A 22,184-nucleotide genomic window follows, 5' to 3' on the forward strand; every position below is an offset into this window, starting at 1 on the left:
ACACTTTGAATAAGATTTCAGATTGTGCTGGATAATGGAGGGAACAAATAGAGATCTCTGAGAGAATCAGTTGGATGCCTTGATGGGAAAATTTTGTATGTCTGCACCTCTGTCCATTCATCTAGATGCCACAGCAATTAAAGTGGCTGTCAGTAATGATGGACGGTTATCTTTTCTCCTTTCTTTTGTGTTGGTCTTTTGATACTCTATGCTGCTAACCAGCTGCCTGGTCTAGACTGATGGTTTTTTAATTGCATCATCTGCCAAAGTTTCCAGAATAGTTTTCATTTGACTTGCTAAGGAAGATGGGAATGACTAAACGTAGGATGCATTCATAGTCATATGCTGACAGTGATATAGCTACATCAATAAAAATAGAACATCCTGTGGAGAATTCAATAACATCGTTTTCCTGCTAACAAATGAACTGAATCACTTTTGAACGATCTACAACTAGTTTTTCAGAATTACTTTTAACCCCAATTATCCTCCCTAGGTCATGAAGACACTGAGTTATTCTGGGGAGTGACCCCTCGAGTGAAAGCCACTTTCTGGTACTGTGTACAATTTAGGAATTCAATAGTTAATCACAGATTAGTCTACAGGGGATACATGATGGGAGCTAAAATTTACGTCCTATTGACATGTAGGCGGCATGGTGGCACAGTGGCTAGCACTGCTGCTTCACAGCACCAGGGACCCAGGTTCAACTCCAACCTTGGGTGCGTGTGTGCAGTTTGCATGTTCCCCGATGTCTTATCTGCGTGAGTTTTCTCTGGGTGCTCTGGTTTCCTCCCACCATTCAAAAGGGTGCAGGTTAGGTGGATTTGGCCATGTTAAATTGCCACTTGTGTCCCAAGATATGTAGGTTGGGGGGACTGGTGGGGTAATTGTGTGGTGTTATGGGGATATGGCGGGAGGTGGGTCTGGGAAAGATGCCTTGCTGTGCAGACTCAATGGGCTGAATAGTCTCCTTCTGCTAACTGTGGGGTTCTATGATTCTATGAGGACAGTCAAGATCATAATTATGATCCCGAGTGTGTATGTTCTTCATGCTATATTCTCCTTACATCACAGTTTAGATAAGTAATTAAGATGACTTTTGTCTTAGAGCAGGCACCTATGTTTGAGTCAAACCAAATGGATGAGGTCAAAGCGTCTGTTCTTTATTGGTCTTGTAGATCAAACATGAAATAACAGGGGGATTGTTAAATCAGTTCTTATGCCCGATTATATGTATACAAGGTGTTGCCAATCACTAGAGCTTCATTGTCAAAAGCTTGTAGCATAAACAAATCAGAGACATCTACAATCACTTGGAACTTGCTGCCAAACTGGACATAATAAATATGAACAATACACCAGCATGAAGGTTCTACCTGCCAATTTGAGGTCTAGCAGACTTGAATGTGTTTAAATCTTTGCTTGCACCAAGTCCTATTTATGCCTGCCACCTCTATTCTCTGAACTACTTTAGTTCTCAGTAAAGCAATGCCTCAATTTTAAAATTCCCATCCTTGTTTTCAAATATGTACTTGGCCTCGCAATTCTCCATCTCTGTAAATTCCTCCAGCCTCCCACTGCTCACCTTCACCGTCTCCTGTCTGGTGCCTCCCTGTCCCTCCACTGGTGTAAAATGGAGTGAATTACTTTGCTGCACCCCAGTTACTCTGCACTGACGCTGCCTGGGACACGCTTCCTGTCTCTCCCACCTTGAATGTGGAAGATTGGGCGAGGTTGCTGGTGTGAGGTTCCTGAAATTGTGAAGAAATGTCGGTTGGAAGAACTCATCACTGCGTTCCAAAAACAGCAGCAAAACTCAATTCTGAGCTTATTGAAACTGACCAACTTGTGTTCGTGGAAGGGGCCAGTAAACAGTCTAAGCTGAAATTGTGTGGAAGAAGTGGTGATAATATTAAAGTAATTGCAAGGGTGGCAATCCAATAGTGACTTCCACGGGCCATTGTTTTTCTGTCACTCAACTTTTGAGAAATTTTGACTGCCACCAATACAGCTTGTATGTATCCAAATTTTACCCTTTGTCATGGGATCTGTTAACTTAATAATGTAACAAGAATAAGTATCAAATTTATTGCCAGAAAGTTTTTTTTAACTCATTGTCAGGTCTTACTTGCAAGGTCCCAATTCATTCTATGAGGATGTGTCTAGGGCGGTGGATAGAGGAGAGCCGGTGGATGTGGTCTTTCTAGATTTTCAGAAGGCGTTTGACAAAGTACCTCACAAGAGGTTATTGCAGAAGGTCGAGGGACATGGAGTTGGGGGTAGGGTGTTAGCGTGGATAGAGGATTGGTTGTCAAATAGGAGGCAGAGAGTGGGGGTCAACGGGTGCTATTCGGATTGGCGGATGGTGACTAGTGGAGTGCCCGGGGGGTCGGTGCTGGGGCCTCAGCTTTTTACCATTTATATAGATGATCTGGAGGAGGGAACCGAGTGTATGGTGTCGAAATTTGCTGATGACACCAAGATTGGTGGAACGGCAAATTGCGCGGAGGGTGTGGAGAGTCTGCAGAAGGATCTAGATAGGCTGGGCGAATGGGCCAGGAAATGGCAAATGGAATTTAATGTTGGCAAGTGTGAGGTGGTCCACTTTGGTAGGAAGAATGGTAGGAAGGACTATTACTTACGGGGCGAAAAACTGCAGCAGGCGACGGTGCAGAGGGACCTCGGGGTCCTTGTGCATGAGTCGCAAAACCCAGCTTGCAGGTGCAGCAGGTGGTCAGGAAGGCGAATGGGATGCTGGCCTTCACAGCGAGGGGGATTGAATATAAAAGTAGGGAGGTCTTGCTGCAGCTGTATAGGGCATTGGTGACGCCACAGCTGGAGTACTGTGTGCAGTTTTGGGCGCCGTACCTGCGCAAAGATATTTTGGCCTTGGAGGGAGTGCAGAAGAGGCTTACTAGGCTGATACCGGAGTTGAGGGGGTTGAGCTATGAGGAGAGGCTGAATAAACTGGGCTTGTACTCGTTAGAGTTTAGAAGAATGAGGGGAGATCTCATTGAGACGTATAAGATGATGAATGGGATGGATAGGATAGAGGTGGAGAGACTCTTCCCGCTCAAAAAAGACAGTAGGACTAGGGGGCACAGCCTCAAGATAAAAGGGGGGCGGTTTAGAACGGAGTTGAGGAGGAACTTCTTCACTCAAAGGGTGGTGAATCTCTGGAATTCTCTGCCCGTTGAAGTGGTGGAGGCTGCCTCACTAAATATTTTTAAGACGCGGGTTGATGGGTTTTTGATAAGAGAGGGGATTGAGGGTTATGGGGAGAAAGCGGGAAAGTGGAACTGAGCAGCGACAGATCAGCCATGATCTTATTGAATGGCGGGGCAGGCTCGAAGGGCTAGATGGCCTACTTCTGCTCCTATTTCTTATGTTCTTATGTTCTTATTATTATCCATCCACTGATGCCTCGAGAAGATGGTGGTGCCTTGCAGAGCCACTTCAGAGGGGAATTAAAAGTTAACAATGATGGAGGAACAGCAAGTTTCCTTCTCTTGAAGAACATAGTGAACCAGTTACATTTTTATGACAGTCTGATAACTTGATAGTCATTTTTAATGATATTAAAAGTTGTGTTTTTTAAATTTTTAAAACTGAATTCAAATTGTCAAATGGTAATAGTGGGATTTGAACTCCTCCTTAGTTCAGACCCTGTTGCTGATAGTCCAGTAACATAACCAGTACATTATCATGTCCACCTGAAAAAGCAACGTGAACATTTATCCTTTAACTAACACATTGAACAGATGAGCTGATCATTGCTTCTTTGTGCAAACTTGTTCTGTGCAAATTGATTGCTGCATTGCCTGCATTAGTAAAGAGCCTACACTTCAAAAATATTTCATTGCTCTTTGGAAATTCCTGAGGTCATAAAAGACATTACATAAATTTAGGTCTTCCTTTTGCAATATTATCCATCCCCTGAAGTCTTGAGGAGATGGTGGTGCCTTGCAGGGCCACTTCAGAGGGGAATTAAAAGTTAACAATGATGGAGGAACAGCAAGTTTCCTTTCCTTGAAGGATATTAGTGAACCAGTTACATTTTTATGACAGTATGATAACTTGATAGTCACTTTTAATGATACCAAAGGTTGTGTTTTTTAGATTTTTAAAACTGAATTCATATTGTAAATAATGCACAACTGCCATAAGTGGCATGTAATGATGCCATGTCAAAATGACACCATCAAAATTGTAGAAAATACCAGTCTTAAAACTTTGCACATAGTAGATACATAATTCAACTACCTCTATTATTGATTAAAACTGGTTCTCAGAAACAGCTATTTCAATCTCATTGCTAACCATGATATTTGAAGAATTACTGCAGGACTTCAAATCTATTGCTGTAACTTTATGCAAATCTTGGAGAAATAGCGTGAATGGCCTTTCACACCCATTTGGATAAATTTCCATCAAATTTCCATTATTGTTATGTCAGGAAATTATGAAAGCTCTAGTGGAATTGCTCCTTGTTATTTCTACTTGAGAATATTTCCTGTATTTTTCTCACCTGGAAATGCATTTACCCAGAATGTGCTGGTATGGGTCAATTCACAGTGTGCTCTGATGTTAGTATGTCCCTCATGTTTAGGTTTTTAAAATTTTGAGTCAAAAATACTGGAAGGGCAAGTTGGTAATGGCACAGAGAGGGCAATAAGGCATTTTGGAGCTTGATGAAAAATTGAACAAATTAAGTACATCCCTAACCCATTAAAGGATGAAGATCTGGACAGAGGAAGGACTGAGAGTGGATGAATGTAATGTTAAATCACTTGTGCAAAGAGAACTAAAGGGAGGGAAAGGATGATTGGATGAACAGTTTTGAGAAAAGCAGCAACAAAGGAAAAGTAAGCAAAATGTAAATGATTTAAAATTTAGCAGTTTAAAATTTTCTAACGAGCGCACGGTTCACAACATTGTCTGAACTTGCAGATAAAATGTAGGACAGGCCCTCTCAGATTGATGTAATGGTGACATGTCAGCCCATGGATTTTCTGCTCGAGTTCATGGAGTGGAACTTGAGCCCAGTCACCTTATGTCTCAGGTGACAATTTCCAAATGACTATTCAGTATTATTTATTCAACTATCTTTATCAAGTCCCCACAAAATAAATTTGTCCACTTGAACTTATTGTTATCTTAGAATCTCAAGTAAAAGAAATTTCTAAATATTAAAAGGAATGTTGTCTTAAACAAGGTCCTCATATTAAAAGTCTTCTCTGCCAGGAATTTCCAAGTTAACTCTGTTATCTTGGGATAAACATTCACGGGATTATATTGTAACAGAATTCATTATTGCAGAATTCTCCAATATCAGCTCCCAGAAGTCTAACTCAGACCCTTAGAGTTGTGTAAATATGTGGATCCCAAGAAAATATATATTTGAGTTTAGAACCTTTTATGCTTCTAAAATACAGGTCTTTTATTGAATCCAGCTAAAACTTAAAATGTTTATTTATTTGTCACAAGTAAGGCTTACATTAACACTGCAATGAAGTTATTGTAAAGTTCTCCTAGTTGCCACATTCCGGCGCCTAATCGGGTCAATACACCTAAACCGCACATCTTTCAGACTGTGGGAGGAAACCGCAGCACCCAGAGGAAACCCATGCAGATACTGGGAGAACATGCAAACTCCACACAGATAGGGACCCAAGCCGGCAATCGAACCCACGTCCCTGGCACTTGAGGTCTCTGGCACTGTGCCACCGTGCCACCTTGTACTTACAAGCTACAGCTTATACATGAAGTTATAGATAGTAATTAAAGCTAATCATAACATGACAATAGTGTAATAAAGATGCTTGCAATTTCTAATTTGACCGTATCAGCGGATCTTGGATCTTAAAACAAATATATAGAAGGAAATTATACTCTTAGTATCCAATATAGTTCTACTAGTACCTTTGTCTCAGTTATAGCAAATCCAAGCTAAGTTAGGGCTCAACCTATGTTCAAAGATTGCTGAATAACAACCAACTGACCTTGTCTGCTGGTCATATGTCTTATTGAAGAGAAAGCTCATCTGAATTCAAAATGACTTTGATTGTTAATTGTACTAGTGAGAGTGACTTTGGTTCGAAAAAGGCTCATTCAGAAAGTTTGAGACTTCAGATAAGCAGCTGGTTACCAGCTATTTTAAGTCTGAAGGAGTTTATACATATTGGCAATAATTCAAATTAGGGGCCTTAAGTTTGTGTGTCAATCTGCTATTTTGTAAGGCTCACTTAGGATTAATACTGCATAAGACATTGGTTAGCTGCATTTAGAGTATTTTGTACAATTCTGGTTGCCACCAGAAGGATGTTAATGCATTGGAAAGGATGCATTAGAAGGGATTTACCAGGATGTTGCCTGGTTTGGAGGATATATACTATGAAGAAAGCTTGAGCAAACTTGGATAACAATAGCTATGAGACCATCTCATTTCCACAATATGTTTTAAATATTTAATGAAGACAATATTGTTATCGAGAATGATTAATAATGAAAAAGATGCTAATTTTCACATGCTTTTCACATGATGGCAGGATTCACATGCAACATGGCAGGTTATCAGTGGGATCCTAGAATCACAAAATCACAGAATCCTACAGTGTAGAAGGAGGCTATTTGGCACAATCCTACCTGGGCTCCATCCCCATAACCCCATGCATTTACCCTAGCTAGTTCCCCTGACACTACGGGGCAGTTTAGCGTGGCCACGCAACCTAACCTGCATATTTTTGGACTGTGGGAGGAAATCGGGGCACCCGGAAGAAACCCATGCAGACACGGGGAGAATGTGCAAACTCCACACAGACAGTGACTTAAGCTGGGGTTCAAACCCAGGTCCCTGGCACTGTGAGGCAGTAGTGCTAACCACTGTGCCAAGACAGAGTGAAATTGGTTGGTCTGTTCCACAATTCAAAAATATTTCTAATTGTAAAGAATGGATGATCAGTCTTCCAGATAAAAAATGAGATTCTTTATCTGTACATCGAACAATTCAGAGAATATGAGTTCTAATTCAATCACTTTGAGAATTTGGATTACATTTTTAAAAGTGGAAATAAAGCCATTCTATTGTTGTAAAAGCTCAGCTGGTTCACTATTGATCTTCGGCAAATGCAACTTGCTGACCTTACCCCAACTGCCTTATCTATGATTCCAGTTCAGCGTCAATGTGATAAAGGCTCTTGCTGTCCTCTGCCCTAGTAAACTATTCAGTTATATCAAATCACAAGTATGGCCCACCACCATAAGTGCCGGCCTTCTCAGCAATAACTCAAATACTATTAAAGAAAAAGGCAGCACCACTCCACAGCAAGTGTGGTTTCCACTCTAAACCCAGAACAAGCTTCTCATGAATTCCATCAGTTCTGCATCAAGATGTCATTTTGTTGAGGTTTGCGGAAGAAGCAGGAGGCGAAGGTGACAATCTACAAATGGTGAATCAGTGATCCAAGTCATGTCGTGCAATGTATTACAAAGTGCACAGCATTACAAAATATTTGCAGCACAGAAATAGGTTGAACATATCCATGCCAATGTTGATGCGCCACCCTTCTTCATCTAACCTCTTTCATATATCCTATGATATATTTTGCCATCACGAGCTTATCTCACTTACCATTCTATTAATCACCAAAGTTACTCCCTATAGCAGGGGTTTCTATATTCTAATTACTCTGTGAATAAAGATGTTTTTCTTGAATTTCCCATTGGAACTATCAATGACTATCTTTACTTAAGGTTCCTTGTTCTGATCTCACTCACAAATGGAACTCTTCTTTATATGAACTCTATCAAATGCTCAAAATCTAGAAGATTTTTATCAGGTCACCCCTCAGTCTCTTATTTATGAAAGAAAAGTTTCCAACGGGTTTATATTTCCTGATAGGTATAACTTATCATTTCTGGCATATTCTGGTAAATTTTTATTGCTTCTTTGGTGCCTCCTCACCACTTTTGACAATATGGAGAACAGTACTATTCACAATGCTCCAAGTGTAGTCTAACCAAAGTTCTCAAAATACCTCAACATGATTTATCTGCCTTTCAGTTTCAGTTTTCTAAGACCGAATTCCATGCTCAATTTTAACCCACAACAATGCTCTGCTCCCCCGGAAAGTAGAGCCTGCCATACAGAAGTGGTTCTCCTGAGATGGGTGCAGTGAGCGACCTGGTTTGGGAGCGAAGAATCCTGGCCTTATTTTCAAGGAATTTTGTGGCCTCTTTATTCTTTCCACTAAATTGAGTTACCACCTCCACCCGCCCCCCCCCCCCTCCCCCACCCCAGTCTTATCTAAAATAAGTTCATTTGTCAATTATATACCTTTCCTGAAAATGTATTAGTGTCTTTCTGTATTTTGTCACATGCTTATGCTGTATTAATTATATTTAGTGTCATTCACAAATATTGAAATTGTAACTCTGATTTCTGAAATAAAATTGTTTAAGTAAATAATGAACATCAGTGCTCCCATCACCAATCCTTGAAACACGTCATTTCCCACTATTTGTTACTCTGAATATATTTAATCTTTACTCTTTGTTTATTGTCTTGCGGCCAATTTGACATTCCTTCTGCTATAGGTCCTCTGATTCCATAGTTTCTGACCTTAGTCATGAGTTTTATCTTATTTTACACTTCTTAAAAAGCCAAATATATTGGAGCAGATTCTTCCATACCTGACCTGCCAGGAGTTGGTTGGTAAGAATACCTCAGATTATGGGAGCAGTCAAAAGCCTTATGGTGGCTGGGGTGGGGGAAGGAGTGCATATTAGAGACCAGAGGCCTCTGGATTTGGTGGTCATGTGAGTAGGCCAGGAGGCCTTCTGACGAAGATGGATCAGAGGCCTTGTGGGGGGTTGGAGGGGAAATTGGGGCCTGTTGGTGACAAGGGAGAGGCCAGAGGACTTGTGGAAGAATCAAGGCTTCTTGACACAGGTCGCTGTAGAAATGCCCTGAACAGGCACTCCTCCAGCAGTGTTTTTTCAGACCTGCATCCAGGAGGTAGGACACGTGAAGGCACCTATCTCCCAGATCCACCAAGTCCTCATCTTGATCAAGTTGCCGGGATTTCCATGTTTGGAAAATCTGGCTGAGACAAGTAAAGTCAAAAGCTACTCCCAGCCTCATTGTTATATTCAAAATTCTAACCTGCTTCCTTCAAATGAGTTGGCTGCTTATGTCATAGAACCCTATAGTGCAGAAGAAGGCTATTTAGCCCATCGAGTCTGCGCCAACCAGTTCTAATAACTTCTAATTTCAGTTAAAGCCAGAATTGGGCAGCCTGGAGGCAGGTGCCTGTCAGGAAGCAGATTTATTGGATTTTAACCCCATACCCAACCTCAAACCTACATCTTTTAGTTAAAACTCAGATCATTATATCTACTGGATTACTCTTATCTATCCAAGAATTCAAAAAGTTTGTTCAATCATGACCTGCCATTTTGGAACCCACGTTGTTTATACATTGTTATATTTTCAGTACGCTGTCAGATGTTATATCTATTATATCTTTCATTAAGGATTTCATTACCTTTCCTTTTATTGATGTTAAATTAATTGACCTGCAATTCCATGGAGTTGTTCTATCTCCCTTTTTAAATATAGGAGTCATATTAGCTGTCCAGGAGTCCTCCAGCACTATTCCCTTTTGTAATCAAGTTTTGTTTTATAAATGTGCAGTGACACTGATATTGCTACCCCAACTTCTTTCATTAGTTTCAGTTTCAGTAGTTTGTAGATAAGCCATCAATTATGTACCTGTGCAGCATGAAAATGAAAACCCTCTGTTGGGAAACAGATGAGCGGAATACACATACTAAGATAGAGCAACAGTTAGTTGTGATGTTACATTGTGTGGTGGCATGGTGGCACAGTGGTTAGCATTGCTGTCCCACAGCAGCAGGGACCTGGGTTCAATTCTGGCCTCAGGTCCCTGTCAGTGAGGAGTTTGCATGTTCTCCTTGTGTCTGCAAGGTGCTCTGGTTTCCTCCCACAGTCCAAAGATGCACAGATTAGGTTGATTGGCCTTTATTAACATGGGGGCTAGTGGGGTAAATACATGGGGATAGGGCTTGGGTCAGATTGTTGTTGGTGTAGGCTCGAAGGGCTAAATGGCCTCCTTCTGCACTGTAAGAATTCTAAATATTCTGTATCTGGCTCAGATTTTGTTGCAAGGGGATATCTCAGTGTTATTTAGACTTTTCCCCCAGTCCTTGTAAAGGTTTTGTCCTGAAAATTACTGGAGGTGCAAGCTGATAACAGCACGGCCAAGATATCAGACAACCGGGATTTAGTGAAAAAGAAGTTGAGGATTCGGGAGAAGAAAATATGGTAAATTGGAATCAAATCAGATACAGAAAGAGGAGGAAAGAAAGACAGGAAAAAGAGACAAAAGAAAGGGAAACAAAGTGTAAAGAAGTAAATTTTTAAAAATCACTAAGACCGATTGATTATCTATAGAAGTGAGACTTCACAGTTGCAGTTGTTACTATTCTGGTTGAGGAGAGATTGTGGCTTTGCAGGAAAGTAAAATTTCGTTAAAACAAAACACCGAGTACTAATCCTATCTTTCTGTGACAATTTTAACATGGCAAGTCATGTGGAAATGAAAACACATGGGGAAGTTTGGGGTAAGCAGGAATTTTCATAAGACAACACACTGTCTGCATGGGTGCTCCAGTTTCATAGAACATTACAGCGCAGTACAGGCCCTTCAGCCCTTTGGTTTTCACAGGTCGGTGCAACATCATCTAAAGCCCACCTAACCTACACTATTCCAGTATCATCCATATGCTTATCCAATGACCAATTAATGTCCTTAATGTTGGCGAGTCCACTACTGTTGCAAGCAGGGCATTCCAAGCCCTTACTACTCTCTGAATAAAGAACGTACCTCTGACATCTGTCCTATATCTATCACCCCTCAATTTAAAGCTATGTCCCCTTGTGCTAGCCATCACCATCCAAGGAAAAAGGCTCTCACTGTCCACCCTATCTAATCCTCTGATCATCTTGTATGCCTCTATTAAATCACCTCTTAACCTTCTTCTCTCTAACAAAAACAACCTCAAATCCCTCAGTCTTTCCTCATAAGACCTTTCCACCATATAAGGCAACATCCTGGTAAATCTCCTCTGCATCCTCTCTAATGCTTCCACATCCTTCCAATAATGCAACAACCAGAACTGTATGCAAAACCGCACTAGAGTTTTGTACAGCTGCAACATGACCTCATGGCTCCGAAACTCAATCCCGCTACCAATAAAAGCTAACACACTGTACACCTTCTTAACAAACCTATCAACCTGGGTGCCAACTTTCAGGGATCTATGCACATGGACACCTCTTTGCTCATCCACACTACCAAGTATCTTACCATTAGCCCAGTACTCTGTATTCTTGTTACTTCTTCCAAAATGAATCACCTCACATTTTTTCACACTAAACTCCATTTGCCACCTCTCAGCCCAGCTCTGCAGCTTATCTATGTCCCTCGGTAACCTGCAACATCCTTCTGCACTATCCACAACTCCAATGACTTTAGTGTTATCTGCAAATTTACTAACCCACCCTTCTACGCTCTCATCCAGGTAATTTATAAAAATTACAAACAGCATTTGCCCCAAAACAGATCCTTGCAGTATACCACTAGTAACTAAGCTCCAGGATGAACATTTCCCATCAACCACCTGTCTTCTTACAGCTAGCCAATTTCTGATCCAAACCACTAAATCACCTTCAATCCCATGCCTCCATATTTTCTGCAATAGCCTACCATGAGGAACCTTATCAAATGCTTTACTGAAATCCATATACACCACATCAACTGCTTTACCCTCATCTACCTCTTTGGTCACCTTCTCAAAGAACTCAATAAGGTTTGTGAGGTATGACCTACCCTTCACAAAACCGTGTTGACTATCACTAATCAAATTATCCCCTTCTAGATGATAATATATCCTATCTCTTATAATCCTTTCCAAAACTTTGCGCACAACAGACGTAAGGCTCACTGGTTTATAATTATCGGGGTTATCTCTACTCCCCTTCTTGAACAAGGTGACAATATTTGCTATCTTCTGGTCTTCTGGCACTATTCCTGTAGACAATGATAACATAAAGATCAAAGCCAGAGGCTCTGCAATCTCCTCTCTAGCTTCCCAGAGAATTCTAGGATAAATCCCATTCGGCCCAGGGGACTTAACTATTTTCACACTTTCCAGAATTGCTAACACCTCTTCCTGATGAACCTCAATCCCATCTAGTCCAATAGTCTGCATCTCAGTATTCTCCTCGACAGCATTGTCTTTTTTCCTGTGTGATTACTGACGAAAAATATTTATTTAGCGCTTCTCCTTTCTTTTCAGACTCCACGCACAACTTCCCACTAAGGTCCTTGACTGGCCCTAATATTACCCTAGTCATTCTTTTGTTCCTAACATACCTACAGAGAGCTTTAGGGTTTTCCTTGATCCAAACTGCCAAAGACTTCTCATGTCCCCTCCTGGCTCTTCTTAGCTCTCTCTTTAGGTCCTTCTTGGCTAACTTGTAACTATCAAATGCCCTAATTGAGCCTTCACATCTCACCTTAACATAAGTCTTCTTCTTCCTCTTCACAAGAGATTCAACTTCTTTAGTTAAACCATGGTTCCTTCACTTGATCATTTCCTCTCTGCCCGACAGATACATACTTATCAAGGACATGCAGTAGCAGTCCTTGAACAAGTTCCACATTTCAATTGTGCCTATCCCCTGCAGTTTCCTTCCTCATCCTATGCATCCTCAATTTTGCCAAATTGCATCATAATTTCCTTTCCCCAGCTTGCCCTGCAGTATATACCTATCCCTTTCTGTCGCTAAAGTAAACGTAACCAAATTGTGGTCACTATCACCAAAGTGCTCACCTACCTCCAAATCTAACACCTGGCCTAATTCATTACCCAGTACCAAATCCAATGTGGCCTTGTCTCTTGTTGTCCTATCTACATACTGTGTCAGGAAACCTGCCTACACATTGGACAAAAACTGACCCATCTAATTTACTCAAACTATAGCATTTCTAGTCAATATTCGTAAAGTTAAAGGCCCCATAACAACTATCTTGTTACTTTCACTCCTACCCAGAATCATCTTTGCAATCCTTTCCTCTACATCTGTGGATCTTTTCAGAAGCCTATAAAAACTCCCAACAGGGAGTTTTGTCCTTTCCTGTTTCTAACCTCAGCCCATACTACCTCAGTGGAGTCCTCATCAAATGTCCTTTCTGCCACTGTAATACTCTCCTTGACTAACAATGCCACACCTTCCCCTGTTTTACCACCTTCCTTGATCTTACTGAAACATCTAAACCCCAGAACCTGCAACAACCATTCCTGTCCCTGCTGTGTCCATGTCTCCGAAATGGCCACAACATCAAAGTCTGAAGTACCACAGTCCAAAGATGTGCAGGTTAGGTTGATTGGCCGTGCAAAATTGACAGTGGATCAGCAGGGTAAATATGTAGGGTTATGGGAATGGGGCCTGGGTGGGATTGTGGTTGGTCCAGACTTGATGGGCCAATGGCCTCCTTCTGCAATTCCTGGTTTATCTCTTCCTCACCAGAAATTGCTGAACAGTTTTAATATTTTTTTCACACTGATGCAAGTATCAGTGGAAAGTCGAGCATTTATAACCTATCCCCAATTGCCCTTGAGCAGGCGGGGTTAAGAAATCTTCTTGAACTGTTTTGCAATAGGGGGGGGAGCTCTGAGTTTCAACCCAGTAACAGTAAAAGAACAGTGGTATCGTGTAGAATCATTACAGTGGAGAAGGAGCCCATTTGGCCAATCGACTTTGCACCAACCTTCCGAAAGAACTCCATATCCAGGCTCACTCCCCCACCCTATTCCCATAACTCTGCACATTTACTATGGCCAATCCACTCTAATCTGCACATTTTTAGACATTAAGCGGTAATTTAGCTTGGCCAATCCACCTCAACCTGCACACCTTTGGACTGTGGGAAGAAACCCATGCAGACAAGGGGAGAATGTGCAAACTCCACACAGTCACCCAAAGCAAGAATTGAACCTGGGTCCCTGCATTGTGAGGCAGCGATGCTAGCCACTGTGTCATCGTGCCGCTTCCATTTCAAGTCAGGATGGTGTGTGACATGATCTTTGACAGCACCTTCCAAACCTACAACTTCTACCACCTAGAAGAACAAGGGCAGCAGATTTATCATTATCACTTGCAAGTTCCCTCCAAGTATGGGCTTGAAAGATGCTGTCAAAGGAGCCTTGCTGACTTTCTGTCATGCATCTTGTAGATGGTACAGAGTGCTGCTACTGTGCAGTGGTGATGGAAGCAACAGATATTTAAGGCAGTGGATGGGGTGACGATCAAGCATGCTTCTTTATCTTGGATGGTGTTGAACTTGAGTGTTTTTGGATTTGTACTCATCCAGGTAAGTGGAGAATATTCCATCACAGTCTGACTTGTGCTTTGGCTATTTGGGAGGCAATTTACTCATCACATGAATTCCCAGACTCTGATCAACACCTGTAGCCACAGTGTTTACATGGTTGATCCTGTTAAATTCCTGGTCAACAGTAACCCTCAGGATTTGATAGTAGGGGTTTTCATAATGTTAATGTCATTGAGTGTCAGGAGAAATGGTTAGATTCTCTCTTGTTGGAGATGGTCATTGTCTGGCACTTAGGTGACAAATCACACTCACATCACACATTAGCCCAAAGTTGAAATTTGCCCAGGTCTTGTTGCATGTGGGTAGGGCCTCCTTCCATTTCTCAGGAGTCACAAATGGTACATAACAATGTGGAATCATCAGTGAATAACCCCACTTCTGACCTTAAAATGGAAGGAAGGTCATTGGTGAATCAGCTGAAGATGGATGGGCTTAGGACAATACCCTGAGGAACTCCTGCAGTGACGCCCTGGAGCTAAGTTGATTGACCTCCAAAGAGCTCACCCATTTTCTTTGTGTTGTGTATGACTCAAATCAGTGGAGAGTTTTCACTCATTAACTTCTGTTTTGCTCGATCCTATTGACACCACACTCGCCCATATGCTGTATGTGTCAAAGGCAGGCACCCTCATCACATCTTTTAAATTCAGCACTTTTGTCCATGTTTGACCAAGGATGTAATGAAGTTGAATGGTGGCGAATGGCCCTGGCTGAACCAAAACTGAGCACTGATCAGCAAATTATTGGTGACTAAGTACTGCTTGAAAGCATTGTCAATAAAACTTCTATCACTTTGTTGATGAATGAGAGTAGACTGATGAAGCAGTATCTGACTGAATTGGATTCATACTGCAAATTTGTGATTTGTGGACAGGATATACCTGGGGGTTTCTCCCACATTTTCAGATAGATAGCTGAAAAAGCTTGAAAACTTGGCTAGGAGTGAGGGTAGTTCTGCAGTACAAGTCTTCAGTATTACATCCAGGAGGGTCCCAGGGCCCAAAGTCTTAGCTGTATCCAATGCTGCTTCCAGATGTTTCTGGATATTGTGTGAAGTGATCCAAATTGGCTGAAGACTGGTACCTATGATCGTGGTGGTCTCAGTAGGAGGCCAAGGTGGAGCATCCACTCAGGACTTCTGGCTAAAGGTGCATGCAAACACTTCATTCTTTATTCATTTGCTGGACTCTGCTGACATTCAGCATTGGAATGTTTATGTAGCCTCTTCCTCTAGTTAATAGTTTAATTGTCCACCACCTACACTCTCATTGTACCAGTACTGGCCCCTTGCTTATCGATAACAGTGGAGTGAGGCATTTCCCAGGCCATGTGGTTAAAGATTTTCGAACAATATTGGTATATGACGAAACTGCCATTACTCTGGCACCAAAACCTGGGCCAAACACTTTTCTTAAAACAGAACTTATCAAAGCAATTCTTGCCTAAGTCACATGTTTGTGATATTCTTTCTTGTTTACACTAGGAAGTCAGTTAGCTCAGTTGATTCAATGACTGGTTCGTGATAGAGAGTGATGCCAACTGTGCCAGTCCAATTCCCATACTGGCTGAGGTTATTCAGGAAGGCCTTCAGGTTATTCAACCTTGCCCTTAGCTTAAGGTATGGTGATCCTCAGATTAAATCACCACCAGTTAGTTTTCTCCCTCAAAACAGGGAACATCCTATGGTCATCCTAGCCTATGGCAAGTTTACTGTTTAATTCTAGACCAAATCAAAATCATGTATCACCCTTTATAACAATATTCAATCTTGCTTTTAATTTTCTTTGATGTTTTTCCTTTTAATGTCATGAAAAAAACTTTCTGGGTCAATTGAAGAGTCAAAAGCTGTGACAAATAGATATTAGGTAAGTGCATCCAAAGATTTGGAGCAAAGGTAGTTAAATGGAGTGGAGGTAAAGATAAGCATGATCAAATTTGTCCCATATTTTCCCTTATTCCCTTTGTTCTTCTTTCTTTGCAAGTGATTTAACTACTCTTACCCCATATGAGAGGGTGCAATGAGTTGAACATTACCTACTCACTAACAGGATGATTATCCTAGAGGATATGAAAAGTAATAGTCAACTATAGCAGGTCAAATGATACCAACTTTTCTGCTGTCCAGAAGCTTGTCTCCATAGATAACACTCCCAGCCTATGAAATACACAAGGCTCACCCTGCCAGTGAATCCTATTATGGAATACAATGCAAACATGTATGCTTCCATTAAAATAAGAAGCCAACAAAACATCTTCCTACCTGTAAGTTCCATGTCTGTTGAACGTATTCCCTGATAAGGTGATCCTTCAGATCTTCAAATGGCCCAGTCTTTGGTTCGATTCCCTTTGGTCGATTACATGGTTTTTTCAAAAGACAGATGAGGCCATCAGTCTCTTCAGTATGATACTCAACCACATCTACAGGACTTCTGTGGGACTTTCCTCCAGTTATGACATAGCTTCCACTTAATTCTCTTTCTATCGTATAGTGATAGCATTTTTTATTATATGCCACCGACAAAGCAAAGCCCCCAAGGTAGTTGCGGCTCTGACGCAAGAGGTAGAGACCGTCAGTCTTTCCAGCCTGTGTCAGAAAGTCTTCTGCTTCATCCCGGGTGATGCTGCCATAGAAATAGGGTAGATGATTTACCCTGTCCGCCATTATATTTGTTGAACCTTATATCTGATGGAAGTTTTCCTCTGATCTTCTCAACTGTGACCTTGAAAACAGAACAAAAAGGTTGTTAAGTTTAGAGTCACTGACTTCTTAAAAACTAAAGCATTCAAACTCTTGGGTTTAAATAGCAATGAACTACACACCCCTTGAAACATTATTTTTAGATATAAGTTACAAAAATAATGGAACCACACATATAATAGGATGTTTGTTCACAATGTTTTGTTCATAAAGTGTACGACCTTCAGTAGACCTTCAATTTGGATAGTCAAAAAAAATTCTTATTGTTTTGCAACTGATTGTACTTCATGTGCAAGGAATAAAATTGTTACCGTCGTCACGTATCAGAATGCTGCTTCAAATACAGGAATCAAAATTGTAAATATTCACAAAATGAAACTGAAACTCTGGTCTGGATTTTTCATTCTTGCATTGGGAGCACAGAGTTGGGGAAAATCCCAGCTCCCCTGGAGAACGTGCCATGGATGTTCTAAATTTAACTCTCCATTTATCCAGGAGAAAATGCCCAACAGCTGCCGGCCAGAGGTGGGCTCTGTGAAAGGACAAGCTCAGTGCTCTGGGACTCGCAAGAAAAAGAACAAAACAAGCAACAGCCCACTAGCTCTCACCCCTCACATACTTCCCAGGGCCAATCCATGCCTGCCCATGCCATCTCATGTCCCACCCACTTTCATGGCCCTTCATAGCCCCATGCCAACCTATGCACTTCTACCACCCCCTTATGGCCCTTTATCATTGCTGCAACAACATAGTATCAACTCATTCCAACCAATGTACCACCATCCTCTGCCCTTATTTTCTTAACACCAACTCACCAAATATCCACTGTGGGTAAACCTCAGGGATCATGCTGAGATGAAATAAAATAAAGTTCCAAATGTCTATTAATGGTTTCATCCTTTTAAAAAAATGTTCTCATTGTTTAGAAATGTATTTACTACATTTAACTTCCTTCAACTACTTACTCCACATAAAAGCAAATATTTAATGTAGGTACCAACCCCTTATAAAAGCAAGCATTTTTATTCATAGCCCCACATTATAGATTTTATAACATCTTGGAGCTGTGCTACACTATGAACTGATAAGCAACCCAAAGTTTAATGATAGGTTATGAAGCCAGTTGCACAGCACTAATCCTATAATGATAACCCAAAGGCTATGTCAATAGACAGTGTGAAGTATTCCTCATTTTTCTTAAAACTGCAGACTTTAAAAAATAAAGGGCATGAGATTTAAATGCCTTTACAGTTTAATCGTGCCAAAACATTTAGCTACTTTTTTAGACACATTTATGTCTAACTTTAACGATCCCAATTGCTGTTTGACTTCACCCAGGGTCTCTGGTTCTATCCAAAAGAGTTTCTTAACTCTCCGGAAGGATACCACAGCTGTCCAAAGAACTCTGGTATGTTTAGACCGTCTCCTGAAAGGTATAAAGCCTGTTTGCTGTACTTCAGAAATCTGGATGATAAAAATCACAACTGATTGAAGGCAGTGGCACTGTTACATATGCAGCTGCTTCTGTGAACCGGGGACGTGCAAACTACAATTTGTCCCCATTCCCCACCCACCCCAAAAATGATGGTGCTATGTTCAGGGGTTGAGACTTCTGGAATCAGGGCTTCAGCACCATTTTTTGAGAACTTGGAGTCCCTCTCAGCCCCTGCAGAAATTCTGAGCTAAGTGTAATGGAATCATAGAAGGTTTACAGCACAAAAAGAGCAATCTTGGCCTATTGCGCTTGCAGTGGCCGAGAAACGAGTCACCCACCCTAATCTGCCATTGCTTTGGTGTGTTCCAAAAATAATGATTCATTAGATGATTTTGAGTTCTCTGCTATTCCTCAAGGCAATCATGGGACTGAATAGAAACTGGTATAAAACTGCATGCCCTTCGATAGCAGAACACAAGATTTGAAACAATTTCCTTACCGGGTATTCAGTATTTACCCCAAATCATTATCATGCACGCAAAAGGATATTTTGTGTTTTTTAAGTACACTTTACTGCTACTAATTCAATTATTAATCCAATGCCGCCGAATTTGAATTATCTGCTAATTTGATTATTTAATGTGCAAAAACTTATTGAAGTTATTAATTCAAATGAATACACAGTTCAATTTCATTCTGTGCTAAATCGTTTCCACTTAACAAAAATACACTGTATACAGCTGATATTCCAAGACAAATTTGCTGCTCCCCTCAACATAAAAGCATGGAAATCAGCAACAGGAACAGTGTATTTGGCCCATCAAAGCAAATTTCTCTGATACTCTAGTTCTTCCACTAAAATATGAAATTAAATAATCAGTTGAACTCTTGATGCATGATAAACAATAAATCATTCAGGAGCTATTATTTTTAATGAATAGATGTCCTGCTAGTGTTCAAACAGCAGAATTGTGCAAGTTCCAAAGCAAATAGTATATAAAACAGAGAATTCCACTGCAGATGGTCAAACATCTGACAAGTACCTCTGTAGCTTTTTAAGCACGTGATGCATGCAAGCTTCACACAAGGTTTGGCTGTGAACAGAGATGAAAGACACTAAGGCCGCAAAACCTGTCACTGTTACCAACCTGTTACCAAGGTATGAGACCTACCAAGCTAGGCCTCATTCTTTAAAGCACAGGCTGGCTTCCATTCAATTGCTTCTAAGACTCCCAGCCAGGTGTTAGAATTGGGGCTAAATTCTCAAACAGAAAGTGCAAGAAAATAAAGATTTACCTATCAAAAAGAAAAAAATAAAGACCTATCCTTAAATATTGCACCTTTTACAATCACACATATTTCAACGCATTTACTACCAATTGGGGGAGGCGATGGCTGAGTGCTTTATCACTAGAATATTAATCCAGAAACTCAGCTAATGTTCTAGGATCCCAGGTTTGAATCCCATCATGGCAAATGGTGAAATTTGATTTCAATAAAAAATATTAAGAATCTACTGATGTCTATGAAACCATTGTTGATTGTTGAGAAAAAAACCCATCTGGTTCACTGATGTCCCTTAGGGAAGGAATACTGCTGTCATTACCTGGTCTGACCTATGTGTCACTCCAAAGCCATAGCAATGTGGTTGACTTTCAACTGCCCTCCAAGGGCAACTTGGGATGGGCTATAAATGCTGGCCAGCCAGCGATGCCCATGTCCTATGAATGAATTAAAAAATATATACCTTTGAGGGGTAGTTGTGTAGCAATGTAAGGCATGCAGCTGCAAACTGTGCACAGCAAATTTCCAAAAACAACCAAATTGGGCTATCCTTCTCACAGCCATATTTCCATTTAACCATTGTTCCACCACATCATTTTCTTAACTTGATATTGGGTTTTCATTCAATTCGTTTCTGCCTGCCAGTTCTCCCTCTCTCTTACTTGACGTTGAATAATACAGGAAATAGATTTTAAAAGTTCATCCCCTTTAGCAGGCAATTCATCTTTTTGTGCCCATATCTTTAATTTGGATGTATGAACAGAATTTCCCATCATTTTTCTGCCCTTTGAGAATATCTGGTGATTATCCTTTTAGATACAATGTGCCTTAGTCCAACATATTCAGAACTTTGTGACATCACACTGAAATGTCAGTGAAATTGTACACTCATATTCTTTGTTTATAGATTTATTCCCAACTACTAATTTGTAACCATTAATTCTTCATCAAAAGAATAGGTTTATTTATAAATTTTGGTTTGAGCTGTAAATGCACACAATTGAGTCAGGAAGCATGCTATATTTTGTCCCATTATGATCAATGTGTCAATGATTTAAGTGCCTTTTATTTCCACTTAGAATACATGAATCTCATTAGTATTAGTTCCTCAGCTGTTACACTTGAACATCTGTTGTGTTAATGGGCAGCACAGTGTGAGCGGAAATGGCAAAACAATGTCTCGCACTTTGCTGCTACAGCTCTTCAAACTGTGGCAATTGCATCAGAAATCTTACATAGAATAGAATCCTACAGTGCAGAATGAGGCCATTGGCTCATTGAATCTGCAGCGACTCTCTGACAGAGCATCCCAACCATGGCCTATCTCCTTAACTCCACACATTTAACCCGCTAATCTCATTTTGGGACACCAAGTGGCAATTCACCATGGCCAATCAACCAAACCTGCATATCTTCGAACTGTGGGAAGAAACTGGAGCACCTGGAGAAAACCTACACATGAGGAGAGCATGCAGATTCCACACAAGCAGTCACCCAAGGCTGAAATTGAAGCTGGGTCTCTGGCGCTGTGAGGCAACATTAATCACTATGCCACCATTACCACCCTATTGCCAAGTTATGAGAGGCAGCCACTGAGCAAACAGAAGCTTGAACAGGGTTCGATATTTGACAGAACCCAGATATTCTTGTAGGAATAGAATACATGCATTATAATGGGCAGTCATCTGTTCACATACCATTTGTGTCAAGGCACTTAAAAACCCTCCCTTTAAATCTTAAAAATTAAAAAAATGTTTAAAAGAATGATTGCATGCTATTTCACTTCACTGACATAAGCCTGCAGGTTTCCATTACTGGATTAGTGTTGCATGACTTATTTCATAACCATCCATTATCACAGTAGGGTATCTGCCATTTCACAGTTTGATCGACAACTCCAAGTAGCTATAGACACTTTGAGATGGGACGGTGATTCCAATAAGGATTGTGCATTTTAATAAAATATTTGTTGATATCCAGCTTCATTTAATTGAAGGAATGGAAATGTAGTAATATGTTTTTATGAATAAGAGTTTTTTTCAATACAGTAAAGTCAGCAACATTTGGTGATGCACTATATCCTGTACCATCAGCATACTAGGGATTACTATTGACTTGAAACTTAACTGGATCAATCATATTGTGCCTTAACAGCTTGACAGTTACCATTGTCGGATCCCTTTGACAGGTGCTTCTGGCAGTTTGGACAATTGATTTTGACAGATCCATTGACTGTTCTAATGAACTTGAGACTAATGGGTTTCCAGAGGAAAATAGGGTAGGA

At 40.8% G+C, this 22,184-nt stretch overlaps 1 protein-coding gene across 1 annotated transcript in view; it reads right to left on the bottom strand.

Moving 5' to 3' along the window:
* syk (spleen tyrosine kinase) overlaps positions 1 to 22,184 on the bottom strand; it is a 145,965-nt gene that overhangs the window by 64,337 nt on the left and 59,444 nt on the right. The window contains exon 2 of the mRNA XM_080189669.1: positions 16,744 to 17,203. Within this exon, the coding sequence (XP_080045795.1) occupies positions 16,744 to 17,145 (402 nt within the window). The 5' untranslated portion in view covers positions 17,146 to 17,203. The remainder of the gene's footprint in view (positions 1 to 16,743; positions 17,204 to 22,184) is intronic.

This window comes from Carcharhinus amblyrhynchos, chromosome 5 (assembly GCF_965287045.1).
Source record: "Carcharhinus amblyrhynchos chromosome 5, sCarAmb.v2.hapA, whole genome shotgun sequence".
Taxonomy (NCBI): Eukaryota; Metazoa; Chordata; class Chondrichthyes; order Carcharhiniformes; family Carcharhinidae; genus Carcharhinus; species Carcharhinus amblyrhynchos.